This window comes from Phalacrocorax aristotelis, chromosome Z (genome assembly GCF_949628215.1).
Source record: "Phalacrocorax aristotelis chromosome Z, bGulAri2.1, whole genome shotgun sequence".
Lineage (NCBI taxonomy): Eukaryota > Metazoa > Chordata > Aves > Suliformes > Phalacrocoracidae > Phalacrocorax > Phalacrocorax aristotelis.
In genome coordinates, this window is record NC_134311.1 from 47851654 (window position 1) to 47869716 (window position 18063).

At 41.6% G+C, this 18063-nt stretch overlaps 1 protein-coding gene across 32 annotated transcripts in view; it reads left to right on the forward strand.

Annotated features, from left to right (window-relative positions):
• The window catches only part of MPDZ (multiple PDZ domain crumbs cell polarity complex component), a 103737-nt gene that overhangs the window by 16095 nt on the left and 69579 nt on the right, over positions 1–18063 (forward strand). For 31 of the 32 annotated variants that reach the window (XM_075079672.1, XM_075079673.1, XM_075079661.1 and 28 more), the window contains 5 exons: positions 9283–9504; positions 10542–10681; positions 13116–13329; positions 15277–15405; positions 16587–16790. In XM_075079672.1, the coding sequence (XP_074935773.1) occupies positions 9283–9504; positions 10542–10681; positions 13116–13329; positions 15277–15405; positions 16587–16790 (909 nt within the window). The remainder of the gene's footprint in view (positions 1–9282; positions 9505–10541; positions 10682–13115; positions 13330–15276; positions 15406–16586; positions 16791–18063) is intronic. The other variant, XM_075079674.1, reaches the window with a different exon arrangement.

Genomic DNA, 18063 nt, shown 5'->3' on the forward strand with positions numbered 1-18063 from the left:
CGGTCTCCTGAGGTATTAGCTCTTATTGTTTTCATTCGCAACCCCTGGCCCCGCTTGGTTTGGGGATCTTTCCTGAGAGTAGTATTTTGCCAGAAAGTATAATCTGTCAAAGAGGTATTTAGTGGCAATGGGAATGCCCTATAAGGGCATTCCGTGACCAGAGTGCCTTGGCATTTTAGTATAAACCCAACAATCGATCTTGTTTATACTTTGAGTAATATTCTGTGTCAATTGTACATACAAATTTTCTTGCCAGGTAGCTACGCTAATTGCCTGTAGATCTATAAGGATTACGCAAATCTTAATCTGCATTCTACCTCTGCAGTTTGAGCTTCAAGAGTCCCTGGACTTCAGAAGTCCAAACCTTTTGTGGCGCTTTCTTCACCCTAGTGTGATGTATCCAGGCACTCTGCTCTTTGATCTTGATTGCTGTAAAGGAGGTGAGGAGTACCTGGAATGGTCCTTCCCACTGTGGTTCCAGAGTTTTTTCTGCAAGATACTTTATATACACATAATCTCCAGGCTGGATATTATGCACAGGTCCGTCTAAACCCCTACCTTGAGCCCCAACTACATGCTTTCTGATTTTATTGAGCTGTTTGCCCAATGCCACCATATAGGAAGTTATGATTTCATTCCCAGCTTGTATGGATATTCCTCCCTGTATCCCATAGGGTCTTCCATACAAGATTTCAAAGGGGCTCAGTCCTTCTTTCGCCCTTGGTCTCGTTCGTATGCGCAAAAGGGCTAAAGGGAGAGACTGAGGCCAGGTCAAATTTGCCTCTTGTCCCAGTTTCACAATTTGCTGTTTGATTAAGTGGTTAATTTTTTCCACTTGGCCACTTGACTGAGGGCAATATGGGGTAAGAAGCTGCCAATCTATACCCAAATGGTGGCTAATTTGTTGTACCACTTTTGAGGTAAAATGTGGTCCTCTGTCAGAGGATACGGTAGCTGGAATCTCAAAGCATGGGATTATCTCTTGTACTAATATTTTAGTTACCTCCCGAGCATTGGCTGTTCTGGTCGGAAACGCTTCTGGCCAACCTGAAAAGGTATCAGTTAATACCAGTAAATATCGATACCCCCCCTTTTCTTGGGTGTTCTGTAAAATCAATCTGCCATTGTTGTCCAGGCCCATTGCCTTTCCCAATTTGGCCCATTTCTGGCCTGGAGTTATTCTTAGGATTAGTCTGGAGGCAAAGATCGCACTGCTGAGTCACCTGTCTTACTGTACTGTATAAATTTCTGGCCACAATTTCTCTAATTAAATATTTATATAGAGCTTCTGTCCCCCAATGCCTTTTTCTATGTTCCTCTCTTACTAAATGCCATATTAAACAGGAGGGAATGATTAATTTTCCCTGCGGGATGTGGGCCCACCCTTCTTTGTTATATGACCCTTCCAAATCTGTGATAAGCTTCTGATCCTCCTTGGTATATTTTGGTTTACCTTCTAGAGAAATTTGTCCATCAGGGACCAGAGCTCCTTCCATTGTTACCTCTGTTTTGGCTATTTGTTTTGCATCTCTATCCGCTAGCTCATTTCCTTTTTCCAATTCTGAGCTCACGTTCTGGTGTGCCTTAATGTGCATGATTGCCACTTTCTCAGGAAGTTGGACTGCCTCCAACAGCCTCAAGATTTCTTCTGCATGCTTGATATTTTTTTCCTTGAGAGTTTAATAGTCCCCTTTCCTTCCAAATTGCTCCATGCTTGTGCACAACCCTGAAGGCGTATTTCGCGTCTGTATATATGTTCACAACTTTGCCTTGGGCCAATTCCAAGGCACGAGTCAGAGCAATTATTTCTGCCTTCTGTGCAGAGGTATTCATGGGCAAAGGCTCTGACTCTATTACTTCTTGGCTGGTGGTAATAGCATACCCCGCATGTGTCTTACCGCTCAGGACATAGTTGCTTCCATCTGTGAACCAGTTTTCCCCGTTTTCCATAGGGCTGTCTCTCAAATCTGGACGGTTTGCATATGTTGCTTCAGTGGTCTCCAAGCAGTCATGATGTACTGGTTCTCCTGTGTTTCTACTGAGGAAAGAAGCTGGGTTGATAATGTTAGTAACTACGATCTCTACATCATTCTGTTCTACCAGTATAGCCTGATATCTCAGGAATCTTTGCGGTGAAAGCCGGTGTCCATCCTTTGCTTCCAACACTGTGGATACTGTATGGGACACTAGGACAGTCATTTTCTGACCCAGGGTAAATTTTCAGGCTTCTTGTATGTTCAATATTACAGCTGCAACTGCTCATAGGCATCCAGGCCAGCCCTTTGCAGTTGCGTCTAGTTGTTTGGAGACATGGGCAACTGCTCGTTGATATGGACCCAGATCCTGTGCCAATATTCCCAGAGCAATTCCTTGCTTCTCGTGGGAGAAAAGGAAAAACGGTTTACTTACATCTGGGAGTTCTAAGGCTGGGGCTGACATTAAGGCCTTTTTAGCAGTTCAAAGGCCTGTATGGTTTCTCTATCCCAGTTGAGGTGTTCCTGTTCAGTGGCTGTTAAGGTGTATAGTGGTTTAACGAGCAGTCCATAATTATAAATCCACAGTCGGCACCACCCCGTCATCCCCAGAAAGGTCCGTAGTTCTTTCACTGTTTGTGGTCTCTGAGTTTGGCATATTGCCTCTTTGCGGGCCTGTCCCAAAGTCCTTTGTCCAGCACTAATTTTACAGCCTAAATAAGTCACTTTGCGCTGCATTACTTGGGCTTTTTTCTTAGATACCCAATACCCTTGGACCCCAAGAAATTCAATAGAGTCACCGTCCAGGTCATACAATCGTCTTCTGTTCTGGTGGCGATCAGGATGTCATCTATGTATTGTAACAGTTTCCCTTCTTCAGAGGAGATTTCCCAAGATTCCAGGTCTTTTGTGAGCTGATTGCCAAAGATGGTAGGGCTGTTCTTAAATCCTTGTGGCAACACCGTCCAAGTGACCTGAGTCTTACGACTGCTTTTGGGGTTCTCCCATTGGAATGCAAATAATTTTTGGCTGGCTTCATGGAGAGGGAGGCAAAAGAAAGCATCTATCAAGTCTAGAACAGTGAACCAAGTTAGTTCAGCTGTTAATACAGTCAACAGAGTGTATGGATTTGCTACTACAGGGTACAAGTCTTTGGTTACCTTATTTACAGCCCGTAGATCCTGGACCACACTGTACGACCCGTCAGGATTACGAACAGGTAAGATAGGAATGTTAAAGTCAGACTCACACTCTCAACAATCCTAATTGCAAAAATTTTTCAATCACTGGCCAAATTCCCTGTCTTCTTTCTTTAGGGGGTATTGCCTAATTCTTACCAGTTGCTGACCTTCTTTGAGCCTGACTTCAACAGGTGGTGCATTCTTTGCCCTCCTGGATATATCGGTGGCCCACACCCCGGGATATACCTGGTTTAGAATCTTTTCACTATTTTTTTTCTTCTGTGAGAGGACTAATTAAGGATAGACTCAGGAGTTGGGTGTACTGTTGATCTTTTACTTCCAGAGTAATTTCTCCTTTTTCAGATGTAATTTTCGCACCCAATTGTTCTAAAAAATCTCTCCCAAAAGTGCTTTTGGGGAATTGGGCATATACAAAAATTGGTGGATGTCCCATTGTTTACCTAATTTATACTCCAGTGGCTTACAAAAATATGCCTTTTCACTTTGGCCAGTTGGCCCTTTTACCAAGGTATATTCATCCTCTAGGGGCATCAAGGCTTGATTTAAGACTGAATATGTGTGCTGGTTCTGGCTGAGAAGAGGTTAATTCTCCTCGCTGTGGGGGTCGGCTACGTTTCCAGCTTCCCCGCTCTGCTGGGGGCTGGGAGGGGTGGGGCCATGGTGGGGATGGCTGACCCCGACTGGCCAGTGGCATGTTCATTCCATACCATGTGACACCATGACCAGTATATTGAGGGGGGCAGGTTGTGGCTCGGGAGCGGCGCGGTGTCGGGTCGGCAGGCGGCGAGTGGCTGCGGCGCATGCAGTTTGTTTTGGTGGTTCGTTCCCCTTCTCCCCTCCCTTCCCCCTCCCCTGGGGCTTTGCGCCTCTTGTTGTTCTACTTTACATTGCATTTCTACTGTTGTTTCTTTTAATTTTAATTATTAAACTGTTCTTATCCCAACCCACGAGCGTTACCCTTCTGATTCTCTCCCCCATCTACCGGTGGGGGAGTGAGTGAGCGACTGTGTGGGGCTGAGCTGCCGGTGAAACCACGACAATATGTTGCCCCTGTATCCACAAAAAATTCTACTTCTTGTTGCCTTTTCCCTAGCTTCATTATAACCAATGGATTCGCTAGGGTAGATTCCCCAGGTCCCTGTCAATCTCCTTTCACATGAGCTACCATTCTTCCTGTCTGGTGACTTTGTCCCTTTTCTTTATTTCTTGGAAATTTCTTTTTCCAATGACCAAATCTCTTATTCAAAGCACATTGATCCTTCCCCAATCGGGACTGTTCTCGTCTAGGTCTTTCCTCCCCTTCTCTAATAACTGCCACCACTCTCCCATGCCCTTGTCTATACATTTCCTCTTTATTACTAAATACTCTCCATGCTTCGTCCAGTAAGACTTCCAGATTTCTACTTTCTGTAGTGTGCAGCTTCTGGAGGTTGTGCCTGATATCCCCATGGACTGACCCAAGAACAGGGAGACTGTCAGAGGTACTCTTACCTCTGACCCAGGATCCATCGGTGTGCTGCGGTGCATTACATCCCTCAAGGAATCCAGGAATTCAGATGGGGATTCGGAAGGACCCTGTTTAACTGCATTATTCCCCCATCTGGCCCTACTGCCTCCCAAAGAGGGGCTTGTAATGCTGTAGAGGCAGTCTCAGAGCAGTTTACTTCCTTGTGCGGGAAGATATGGGACTGTCTGGGGGAGTGGGGTTTCCGTCCGAGTCTGCATCCTTTTCCTGTGGTTGAGGGGGAGGCTTAAACAAATCAGTTAGATCTTGTTCTGGTGCCTGATGAATTTATCTACTTTAGTGCACCTTTGTCCAATGCTACATGCCGAACACCACCGCCTTAATTTACCTTTAAGTCCCTTGTTATTTTCAGCAAAAACCCCGAATACCAGATAAAGCTGAAAATGAGTGTTTGCATAACAAATCTTATAGGCAAAACGTTACTAATTACAACAGAACACAGCAGACTAAACAAACCAACACCAATCTTTAACACCAACTGCAAAAAGGACAACATGGTGCTGTGACCAGCAGCTGTTATATTATCTCCTACCCTTGAGCCCCATGTTGGGCGCCAAAAAGACTGTTGTGGTTTAGCTGGCAGCTCAGCCCCACACAGTCGCTCGCTCACTCCCGCACCAGTGGGATGGGGGAGAGAATCAGAAGGGTAACGCTTGTGGGTTGAAATAAGAACAGTTTAATAATTTAAATTTTCTATCTATTTTCTATCCTTATCAGGAATTTGTCTTTCACAGGTGGATTCCAGGCCTCCTTACTAATTATTTTACACAGCGGCTAGATAAACGTTCCACAACAATTAACTTTCAGCTGGATAAGCATTCAGGAATAGAACAGTTAACTTTTGTTTTTGCATCTTAAAAGCCCCTTCCCCCTTTCAGTGCAAATAAAAACCATCCAGTGTCTTCAGAATAATGGAGTTAATAATTAGTTATGGAGAATGTCTTAGAAAACATGAACAACTTCCATCTTCTCGTTTGGAAGGCAGAAGGAATGAGAGAGGTCAGTCAACTTCTGCCAGTTTGCAGGGATGTCCCAGTTGATACCAGTATGCAGAAGGGAAGAAATGTCAGACTGAGAAGGTGGGCATTTAGGACAGGATTTGATCTATGAAAACATACAATGTAAAACTAAAATATGAATTGGCCTTGTGCTACTTCTATTTTAGCATGGCAATGTGTGAGTTTTCTACCAGACAGAAAAACATAAATCCCTAAGGAGGCTGTCATATCTTAATTGAAGAACTCCTTCAAACTTACCTAGAGAAGAGAATGGTGATACTGGGCACATATTCAGGTGGAAGTTAATGTGCCTGCCATGGCTAGCCTGCTCTTCAAACATTACAAACTGTGAAATGAGCTGCCTAAAGAAATTCTCTGTTAAGCGATACTAACAAAACATACATAGAACATAGTACAGGATGGGCATGGAGCTCTTCTGCATACTGAAGGTTATGCTATATGGGATATTGAGTGCTACAAGAAGTAAAAAGTATTTTAGATTCAGGGAAGACGTACAATATTATTCATCGTAAGGGCGATGTGTCTAACTCAATAACCTTCCATTTTTTTTCTTTGCTGTTTGTGCATGCAGGAAAGTTTATTTTATATTAGAGAAAAACAGTATGATGATGTAAACACCATTTGTATCATTCATACTATTCTAAAAATGTCATATCTTAGTATTACTGTGGCTTGCTTGATGTACTTCTTGTGCATTGCATGATTTTTCCAATGTTGCAAATTGCACCCTACATATTTGTCTGTAAAGGAGTGCTCTGAATAGAGGAAAGACATTGACTTTTATCCAGAGAGAGGTTTCACAGGATGCGATTGTCTCTATCTAGGCAGCCTGCCTACCATGTGGTAACAATGAAAAAACTTAAAGTGAAATTCCTGAAGGAAGATGGAAGGGAAATAGACAGTGGGGTGGGTATAGCAGCGGTTCCTCAGCAACAATCAGTTTCCGTGTCTTAAAATTCTGTTTCTGCCCTTTTTTGCTTGCATGGTTCTGTCTTTGTAAAGCAGAAGGGATTCTAGCTTTCTGTATATAATCTCCAATTTTGCTCTTAGCATTATTATAGGATTTTCCTTCTTTTACCTTTTTTTGCCTTAGAAGATGACTGCACACTCCATTCAAAGCAGGGAATTCACACACAGTTGGGTTTTATAGGTCTGTCGGTAATATCAGTGATGCTTCCCCTTCTGCCATACTGAAGGATGAAACCTCAGGAAGTTCCTATGACCTTAATAGGATCAGAAGACACAGCAACGCTGTGCTTAGAACAGTGCAAAGTAAGATTGAAGGCATGTAATGTTTTTTCTCTACGTTTAATTGTATTGACTGGAATCATTACCGCTCTCAGCTGCTGAGCCTTGCCTACTGAGTTTCAGGCTACCACTCCAAAGGCTGCACTGAAGAGTTGTGAGGTCTCACTAACCTACATTGGGCAAAATCAGTAGGTTTTGCTCATACTATGCTGTTTCTTGTTCAGGCTAACCTTGCTGGCTTTACCTGAGCAGATGATGAGTTCTCTAGTGACAACTTTCACCAAGCAAGCTCTGAGTATGGTAACCTTAAGCAGGATGGGCAGTTCAGTGCTATTTTCTACATGCACTGCAATTTAGAAAATCATCGTATATTCGTGACTTACTAACGTTTGTGATATGACACCCATATATTATGGCGTTTGAGCACACGTGAGAAGTAGTTTGGGTTTGCACAGCATATACTTTCAGGCTTCTTTATCCTTCTGCAGAAATGTAAAAACGTTTTTAAATAAAAGCAGTGCAAGACTGGCTAATTACAGTGGAGTTAGATACTCTTACCAATAATAATTTGACCCATGACAAGTTTTTTGTGGGAAGGAACATGACAGCAGGATGTATAAGAAGATTTGAAGGTGGAATAGAACAAGAAATAAAGCACATTAATTGACCAAGTTCAGTGATACACTTTTACACATTGAAATGGATGACATTGGGAAGGTGGAAGTGAATTATGATATATATATCATGCAGATAAGAAACGCAATATGGCATACACCTTATTAGTTTCAAATCCATGCATATAATGTGAGGGGAAATCTTGCATTCGTGGAAGACCAGAATTTGATTATGTCTCTGTGTGTTGTTACATGTAATGAACTGTGAAACAAGGCTTATCTACCTGTGCCTTACAGGCTTGCTAAAATGACTGCATGTGATTAAAGAAAGTGCTTGTGTGCACATTTTGGGCATTATGATTTGTTTGAAACATAACCCAAGTGATTCCTCACAGATATGGACAGAAAGTAATCACTGTGTGATGGAAATCAGTGAGTTCCAAACATCGTGATGTTCCTCTTTCCAGTTTTTTATGGCAGAGCACATTAAGTGCTGTTGAGTACTTTTCTTTCCAGTGCTGTCTTATATTTTTTCTGTAACTGGAGGGTCTTCCCAGGCACATAAGGTGTTCAACAAATGATGTTTGTTCTATTATTTTTTCCTGAAGCACCGAGACGAAAAGGGATTGTGTGATGGAGAACAACACAGGCCTTTTAATGACCAGACAGTTGGGAGAATGATATGATAAACCAAATGGAAGTAGCATGCTTAAACAGTTGAGACTGGTGCAGTGGACATTTTAGAATACACTTATAGTTTTGAAGTTTTGTGTTGATATTGGATGTTTGAAAATAAGGCTTCAAAGGAAGAAGAATCCCAGTCTTTTGTATTGTGGTGCAGAATGCTAGAAAATCTGTATTGTAAAACTATGAAAAGAATTTGAGGCTGTAATATTGTGGTTCTCAGTGATGGATAGTGTGTGAGGCAAGTATGAAACAAATCAATGTGGAGTGAAGCAGTGCCTGTTGACAGTCAACAGGCAAGTGGGACAGCAGCCAAATGAGGGCTTCTGCTTCACCTGAGCTTTATACCACCACCAGCCATTCATTAGGTCGGTTGGCAGAAACCTGCTTGAAAATCGTTCCTTAATATGGCTTGGCAAAGTGGAGAATTTTCTTTTCTGCTCTAAGAGAAGTTTATTGTCAAGACTGACTGTGTAAGGGCACAACTGTGGTTTTCAGATCAGCATGGTGATTTTAGACTTTTTCAGTAATTCTGTATTTAATTCTGGCTGATGTAGAGGATCACATTGGCAGCTGTAGCGCATAGTGATGCAGAAACCCTGACCAGTTAAATCTATTCCTTACGTAACTGGTGAAGTTTCTTTCTTCATCAAAACACGCATACTTTTTTCTTTTCAAAAATGCTGCTACTGTAGAAAAATCTAGTTCATACTTGTCTACCTCTGCCATTGTGTTGGAGTACTCCAAGCTGCTATACTGGTATGAACAAAAGAATTCTGGGCAGAGTATGGAAAATAATTTTAGATTATTTTAATAAATTTCTTTCATGTTTTCTGCTCATAACTGACAACTTTACATTGATTATAAATATTAAAGATAACTTAATTTTTTTTTTTTTTAATTTCAGGTTGGGATTTCAGACATTTTTAATGAGCAATTGATCTATCATGATGCTCTTGTATAAAAAGGAAGTTTCTGCTGTGTCTGTAAATTTGTGTTGCCATCAATCTTTTACAGGTAAATATTGTGCCTTCCATACATTCCACTGGTGAATTCCCCCAGCTTCTCCATCATGGTGTGAATGTGGGGTCCTTGCCGCATAATGAGTCATCTTTGTTGGCTCAGCAGAATGGCAGCCCAGCTAATGTGCTAGAAGTATCGATGAGATCCATTACTCCTCAGCTTAATGGGAAGACCTCTACTGAAGACTTTGAGCAGCTGATCAGAAATATGTCCCAGGTAAGCATGTCATCTAGTAACCACGAAATGTGGATCACTGATTATCTGGGTTTAGTGGTGGACTTGGCAACGTTAGGTTAATGGTTGGACTTGATGATCTTAGAGGTCTTTTCCAACATACGTGATTCTTTGAATATTAAAATACATGTATGTTTATTTAAAACCAATTGAGTTGTTAACCAAACCAGAGCTCGCTTGCTGTGTAGGACAAAAATAACCTTTTAATTTGAGGAACAATGGGTAAATGAGAAAACAGTTGGAAAAGTAGCCTTGACATTGTCACTGTTGAGTTACTGACCTTAGCTGAGCAGTGTGCCTCTCACAGATCAGCATGCCATTATCTTTCCATGCTCATTGTAGGACTGCTGCTCTGTGCATGGGGGAGATGCTTTGTCAGAGCGTGCTCTTGTATGCGTAACTAATGAAATCTAGTTCTGTGACTTGCTCGGAAATAAAATGGAAAATTCCTTTTTGGCCTTGCTACGCATTGTTCTGTAATCTTACTGCTTTCCTGTGGTAGGCAAAAATGGTGTACAAGTCCTTTTAGTGGCTGGCGCTGGGAATGGCCAGGCATATATTCTCAAATTTTCTACTTAACCTGTCATAGAGTCAGATAGGGAAAGCCTTCTGCTGTTCTTCTGGAGAGCCTTTTGCACAGTCCTACTTTTTGCATCTTTCTGAAATTTGTCCTCTTTTTCTAGTTCTTTTTGAGAGTTGGCCTGTACCTTCTAAAATTTTATGGACATGTGTATCCTAATTCTGTCACTACTAAGCCTAAACTCTGTTTAGCTGCTGTTTCCTGATTTCCTCTTCTGGGCTTTAAGAATCTTTATTTCTCAAACCTTTCATAATTGTCACTTTTCTGTATGATACTGAGAAATAGTAACTGAACAAATCCTTCAATTATTAGCTAGTGTAGTTTTGCCCTCCTGTAGTGTCGGATTAGAAACTAATTTCCAAGTTGTTTACCACATTCATTAATGCTGCTTTTCAACATTTTTAGCGTTTGGACCCTTTTTTTATCTTATGCTAAACAGGGTCGCCTTGTTGAGACCATTGAGCTTATTAAGCCTTTAAGTGGTGGTCTGGGCTTCAGTGTCGTGGGACTCAAGAGTGAAAACAGGGGAGAACTAGGAATATTTGTGCAAGAAATCCAAGAGGGAAGCGTGGCACATAGGTAAGATTACTACTGGAATATTTTGCTGTTTACTGTACCAAATTTTAACATGACATTGCAATTTAGTGGTGTTATTGCTGTTGTTTTTGTGGTACAAGGGCATGTTTCTTTGGTATTCTAAGCCATAGATCATAGCAGATTTAAAATTACATATCACTACAATGTATTTTACATTGGAACAGGGCAGTGTATGATCTGTTAGGGATTTTTAGAAACTACAGATGTAGTTTCTCTGTGGCTTGTTTGTAATATCTCCAGGGAAAACAGGGAGGTTACTGTTCTGTGTCACAGCTTCTAAAGCTGAAATACAGAATTTGCCATCCATGAATGGACTGAAAAACAAATTTGGCACAAAAGAATCAGTTGTAACTAGCATGGTAGTGTGTTAGGTAGGGTCCCACTAGGCAGCCATGAAACCAGCTTTCAAGTCAAGCAAGGCTTTACCTAAGGCTGTTGAACTCCTAAAAAGAGATACTCAGCTGATGTTACCAGAAATTCAGCAATAATAATGGCTTGCTGAAAGTATGCTTTAGATTTTAATCCTGATTCCACAAGTAGAGTTGAGAGAAATGGATTTCTGCTGTAAGAACAGGTTGAAGGAGCAAACAAACTCAGTGGTGAATGGCACCAGCACTGATTCACTGCAGACTGGTGTGGTGTATCACTGTGTGTGCATTTGCTGATCAGGATCCCAGTCAGAGCTGCTGCTTCGTGGTGTACTCTGTATGTTGTATAGGTTGGCTGAGTCACCTTGGTGCTATTTCTCACTGTCTGTAGGGAGAGATTTTCTGATTATTTGTGGTCTGAGCCCAGTGCTTTTAACAGAGTGTAGAGCATGGCCTACAGTGTTAATTCAGTTACGAGAAGTGGCATCGTGTATGTCATTACAATATTTTTTCATCTGCCTAAATTCCCTTTCCCTTTCCCCTCCTTCCTTTCCCTTTCCCTTTCCCTTTCCCTTTCCCTTTCCCTTTCCCTTTCCCTTTCCCTTTCCCTTTCCCTTTCCCTTTCCCTTTCCCTTTCCCTTTCCCTTTCCCTTTCCCTTTCCCTTTCCCTTTCCCTTTCCCTTTCCCTTTCCCTTTCCCTTTCCCTTTCCCTTTCCCTTTCCCTTTCCCTTTCCCTTTCCCTTTCCCTTTCCCTTTCCCTTTCCCTTTCCCCTCCCTTCCTTTCCCTTTCCCTTTCCCCTCCCTTCCTTTCCCTTTCCCTTTCCCCTCCCTTCCTTTCCCTTTCCCTTCCCCCTCCCTTCCTTTCCCTTCCCCCTCCCTTCCTTTCCCTTCCCCCTCCCTTCCTTTCCCTTTCCCTTCCCCCTCCCTTCCCCTTCAAGAGGTCTTTGCTTTTACTTCTCTTATTCCGTGGAGTAGAGACATTTCTTTACTGAATCAGTGCCTTCTTGATTCACTGTCAAGAAGAGAAATATTCAACAACTGTTACAGGGCTCATAAATTAGAAAGGCCCTGGCAGTAATAAGTCTTTGAGAGCACTCTGGAAAACAGCTCAAATTCACAGGTGAAATATTATGGGTTGAAGCTAAATAGTGTTTTTCCTGAACGCTGTTGAGTACCATGGCTTCTACACTGTAGGGGCTCACAAAAGCTGGTGTAATAGGGACCCTTGTTTTTGTTGCTGCCCTTTGTTTTCAAAGTGTTGCTACTTTGGGATGTTGAAGACAAGACTCCAGACTCTTTTGCTGGTTTGCTGGAGAAGCAGTAGAAGTGGTGGAGGACAGAGGATAACTCATCTGTGTAGGCTTCATACAATTCTTTTGAAGTAAAGTAGGTCTGGGGAAGGGCTCAGTATGTAATTTTACAGTAGTGCTTCCTTTGTCAGAAAGTGAGGAGTTATTTTTTAATTTGTTCAGGGCTTTTCTTTGCCTCATTTAAAAGGGATCTGTTTTATCGTGTTCTTTCTGTTTATCTCTCTGCCTCCCCTTCTTTTTTTTTTTTTTTTTTTTTTTCCCTTGGTTTTGTGCAAAACAAAATTTGTTTCCACAGCATCTTGATGAAAGTGTGTTCCACTCCATGGTTTGATGAATATTCAGAATGGGTGCACTGAACAAAGTGGAGCACTTGGTCTATTAAGCAAAAGGCTCAAAGTCAAGAATAAACATAAGTTCTCAGGCTATGGTTGGGAGCAACTGAGATCTAATATGCTTAGTCTCGCATGGGGGTACAGGGAAGAGGAAGCTAGCTAGGGGGTAGTAGCCAGGGGAGAGTGGCAGTGGGATTAGCTTCAAAGGAAGCGATCACCAGGGTGCTGCATCAGCTCCTTTCAGCAAAACTGCAGGGGGGGATTAAAAAGTGGGGGGAATAGAGAACAGGTTATTAAAAATACTGGAAAATTGTCAAAATATTGTAATATCTGTGGCAACACTTCTTTGGTTTTCCTTGTTTGTTTATTTTGTCATCTCCCTCCCCTGTTTACACATACGTGACAGAGATGGAAAGCTGAAGGAAGCAGATCAAATCCTTGCTATTAATGGACAAGCCCTTGATCAGACAATTACACATCAACAGGCTATCAGCATCCTACAGAAAGCAAAAGACAATGTCCAGCTAGTTGTGGCCAGGGGCACTTTGCCCCAGCTCATCAGTCCAGTAGTTTCCCGGTCTCCATCTGCTGCTAGCACAGTTTCAGCCCATTCCAACCCGGTGAGTATACCCCAAATGTGTATGTATTCAGTTTGGGCATGTATGCGCTTACTGCATCTAGTATTTTGAGACTTTTATTTTTTTAACTTCTATGTACATTTGCTTCACAGTTCTTGAGGTTTTTCTTCTATTTATCTTTGTTGTACCTCTTCCCATGTACCATACAAAATACTGAGGCTTCCTGGGAGTAGATTTTAATGTCGGATGTATGTCTTCTTCCCATCTGCCAAATTCTCTGCATCTAACAATGCAAATACAGCATGTTGACCATACTTACGAAGCTCTGTTTTGAGGTCACAGTAAGCAGGTTCTTTTTTCTTTGCCTTCTGCTTGGGCAAACGGAAATTTTTAAGGCATCGCAATCTGATCTGCACCACCAGCCAATGGGTGCTTCTTTGTTTGTTCCCTACTGATTGTTAGCGGTGGGGCTAAGTAAAGCAGCAAGAGAGACCTGTCAAAATGCCACATGTAGGGACACACTTTAGGACTCCCCAAAAACATCTCTGCTACATTTCGTTTCTTTTCAAAACTTTTGCACATCTGGGTTTAGAGAACATAGCTCGGAAACATGGTGATATTAACTGCACTTTCTCTTCCTTGTATCTTGCTCATGAAATGGCCTCTCCTGGGATGAAATGGCCTATCTTTGGTTTCTGTAGGTTTTGCTGTTCAGTCATCTGTGGCTTTTCTTTAAGGGAGATGGTAATCAGAAGTATATGGAGCAATCCGTCTGCAAAAAGCAGCTATTTTAGTGTTTATTTTAATCATTTGCATAAAGCTTTAGTGAAAAAAAAAGTCAGAATTATTATTTTCTTCTGTGTGCAGGAGTAAAGCTGATTGGCCTAACTTTTCCTGTCAGTACAAAGGAGAAGCCTGCTCCCTCCCAGTGTTCCTGTGACACACTTCTTTCTCTATGTGATTGCCTCTGAATTCTCTGAACAGCTTCCCTTGCTTGAAAAAATGTTCCTTTCAAACCCTGCACAGCTCCCTCTGATTTTTTTTATGCATGCCTTTCCCAGTCCTTGTGTTCCATTGGCTTTCAAATGCTGGGGGAAGGCAGTTTATCTGGAGCTATTCTTTCTCCTTCAGACTTTGCTTGATCATTGTTCATTTTTGTTAAGGCTGTGCATTCCCAAAGTGGTACTACAGGGCTTTGCATTTGCAGTACCTTGACTATTTCAAAATAACTGCTTATTTTCAAGATCCTACCTTGTGCCACACCAGCTGTGGTTTTAAATTTGAGATGAGTTTACGGTGTGGTTTGTTTTTCAGGAGAAGCAATATGTGGAGCCTCCAGTCATCTCTTCTCTACTGCTCCAACCAAGCAAGCTAGCATTTGTCTCTTTCAGAGCAGTTTCATTCCTGTCAGAACATGAAGCCTGCCATCAGAGCTGCTTCATTCCAGTGCTGTTGACATCAGACAACCCAGAAATCTTTGTTTGTTACACAGGGGGCAATTCTGCTAATGCCTACCTTGTAATACCTGGTGCTGCTTTCAGCTTTAACCTATGAACTGGGTTTATCCTTCCTCCTGTGCTTTGTTGTAATGGCCTATGTGAACATGCACTTATCTAAAGAGTTTAATTTCCAGTCCTGTGAAATTTCCTAGAAACAGTGTTTTTCTTACTGACTGCAATGGGGCATTGAGGTATACAGTCCTAGGTTGCTGTTTAAATTAATCCAGCAGGTTCTTGAAAGGCCTGACCCACGACCCAGCTCTGGTTTGTACTAGAGAAATTCCAACTGCTATGGAATGAGCAATTTATTGCTTAAATGCTATGTAATCTTATATCTAATAGTAACTGTTAGAAAGGTCCCATATTTCCAACTTCCTCCCACCTTCCTTTATTAAAAAACATACCAAAGAAATAATAGAAAATAGTTTGCAAGTTTTAATACATATGTCCTTATTTTAATCATTTGCAAGCTTATGTTTATTCCTTTTAGGTTCACTGGCAGCACGTGGAGACCATTGAGCTGGTGAACGATGGCTCAGGTCTGGGATTTGGTATAGTGGGAGGAAAGTCAACTGGAGTGATAGTTAAAACCATCCTCCCAGGAGGGGTGGCTGATCAGGTAAATTCAACCTACTCTTCTGTTTACTGTTCAGTAAGGTGTGAAGTTAGTCTTTACTTTATAATCATGCTAAGTAGTAGTAGCTTTTTTCCTCATAAGTGTGAAGAAGAGAAAATTGTGATATTTATCCTCAGTAAAAGTGTGTTTAGTTCAGGGGATCTGTGTGTTCAAATGTAAAAGCTGAATTCGGCTCTAAATCACAGTTTCAAACCTGTTACATGTTTAGTGTGTGTGTATTCAGACTCCTAATTCTTTTGTGAATATACTGGTTGTAATCCAGGGGTGGGGGGGATGCCAAACACTTACTTGCTCTACCCAGACAGGTAAGAAGAGCATCTGCTTCTCTCCGCTGGGCTTACTGAAGCTTGTAGCAGCCATGTCTGCTTCAGGACACGGGCTCTGCTTCTGCTGGAAGGGCTCATGAGGGTTGAATTTGGTGATCACAGCCCATTTGAGGCTTGTCCATTGGACAAGTATCTAGGACTATGTTAATGATGGTCAAGGATTGTATAGGCGCAGAGACTGGTCAGTCTTACAGCCACAGAAGTGGTCGCCTGAATGGACAGAATTTAATGTGCACTCCCTCCTTGAGCAGGTAGACGGGTTCCTTTTACAGACCTGTCTTTCCAATACTTTTCATATGGGCTAAATTCATGTGAAGCTTTTTTATTGGGTAAAGGTAAATCATTAGGAGAGTAAACCAGTGTAAAGCAATATAAGCAACTGGATCACAGTAAGGGAGAAGTGTATTTTATCTGAAGTTACAGTTATTCCTGAGGACCAGTTTTAAATAGTAGTGTAAAGCTGAATATACATTTGTGTGCTGTCTTCTGGAAGTGTGTTTGGAAATAAAACCTGAAGTTCTCTAATCTACATGCAGTTGTTAAATTCCAGGAGGTAGTACCAATAACTATAAGCATTTTTTTTTAATGCTCCAGTGACTGCTTGAAAAAGGATATCCTGGGTATGCCTGGGGAAATTTCTAGTAAAGTTAGTGTGACATTAGGCAACCTACTTTTCTTCTCCGTGTTATCAGGATATTTACTTCACACCCAAAAAAAGTCACCTGGCTCATATGTCTTAAAAGTGACTGAAGCTATGTGGTCTTTTTCAGATTGTATGGTATGTGGGAGAAATGTCAGGATGTTAATAGATTTTTTTCATCGTTATTCTTCCTCCAGCATGGGAGATTGTGTAGTGGAGACCACATCTTGAAAATTGGGGATACAGACCTGGCTGGAATGAGCAGTGAGCAGGTGGCACAAGTTCTGAGACAGTGTGGAAATCGAGTGAAACTGGTAATTGCAAGAGGTCCTGTTGAGGAGCCACCTCCACCAGCAGTCCCTCCTGGTACACCAGTACCCATCTCCACACCAGAGAAACAGGTAAGCAACAGTGAATATACTTAACGCGCGGCAAACTTCTACTTCAAACTTCCTTTTCTTTTAATTGCTTTTTGAATGTCTTTCATGCTTACGTTCTCAAAAGCCAGGGTTTTCTTTCCCAGTAGCAGTGTTCTCAGCTGACAGACTCTGAGAATTTAAATGTCCACAATGCAAGGAGCTATATGCTGGAAGGCTTTTTGGATCAGGGCTTAGGACTTCCATAAGTATGATCTGAATAACTTCTGGTTCTGGGTTGCTTGTGGTTGTGTAGTAATACATTGGGAACAACTGAAGCCATGTGGTCTTTTCTTCAGACAGAGCAAGCTGGCTCCGTAGCGTTTCTCTGTCTGCCTGTCCTTTGCCTCTCTTGGAACATTACTTATTTCCATATCATTGCAGCCATCCGTCAGCCAGTTCCTCCCTGTGCCAGCCAGCATGCAGATGCTGCTTCTTTCGTACATCATCTGGCATTGTTCATTTGCTAGACAACTCCCAAAAAAAGTCAGCCAGCTGCTACCCTTATTCCCCTGCTGGTGATTGTACTCTCTGTGCTGTTACTCCTCTACAACTGTCAGCCACTTAAAAAATGCTGTAAATACTATCATGTGCTGTCAGCTCAAAACCTCTACAAAATAAGTCATTTGCATGTTTGCAGCAAAGCCTGGTTTCATGGGAGCCAGGAACAATAGTATTTTGTCACATATAGTTATGACCAGATACATTTAAATGTGAATACATGGAGTATCGTGAATGAGAGAAGAAAAAGGTCCTTGCTTTTGAGCCTACAACTGTATAGATTTATGCCTTACAAAGAATTTTTTGTTTTACTTTTTCCTGTTGTTTTTGTGGACATTTTATTTCCAGTTACAAATTATGTTTCAGATAGATCACTTTGGAAGAAAAAAAAACCTTAACAATTTTTGCATGATTATCAGTATTTTGCCTCTATCCATTATAGTTGTATATGTGGAAAACAAACATATATTCATTCCCTCTTTTGTAGCTATACGGCAAAGAAAGTTAATCTTAACATGGAGTCTTCTTAGCATCTAAGAGGGGAAGCAGACTGGTACTTTTGTGTCTCTACAGCACTCAGAGGCATGAAAACCTGGCTGTATTTTAGATACAGGGATCAATATTTGGCCTGAATGTTACTTATCTGAAAAGCAGCAGTCTCAAGAGAGAGCTGAATTTGATAATTTCATTTGTGTATATTTCTTCAGTATTTGCCTTTTTGAGGTAATATGATGCAATGTTGAAGGCTCTATCTGCA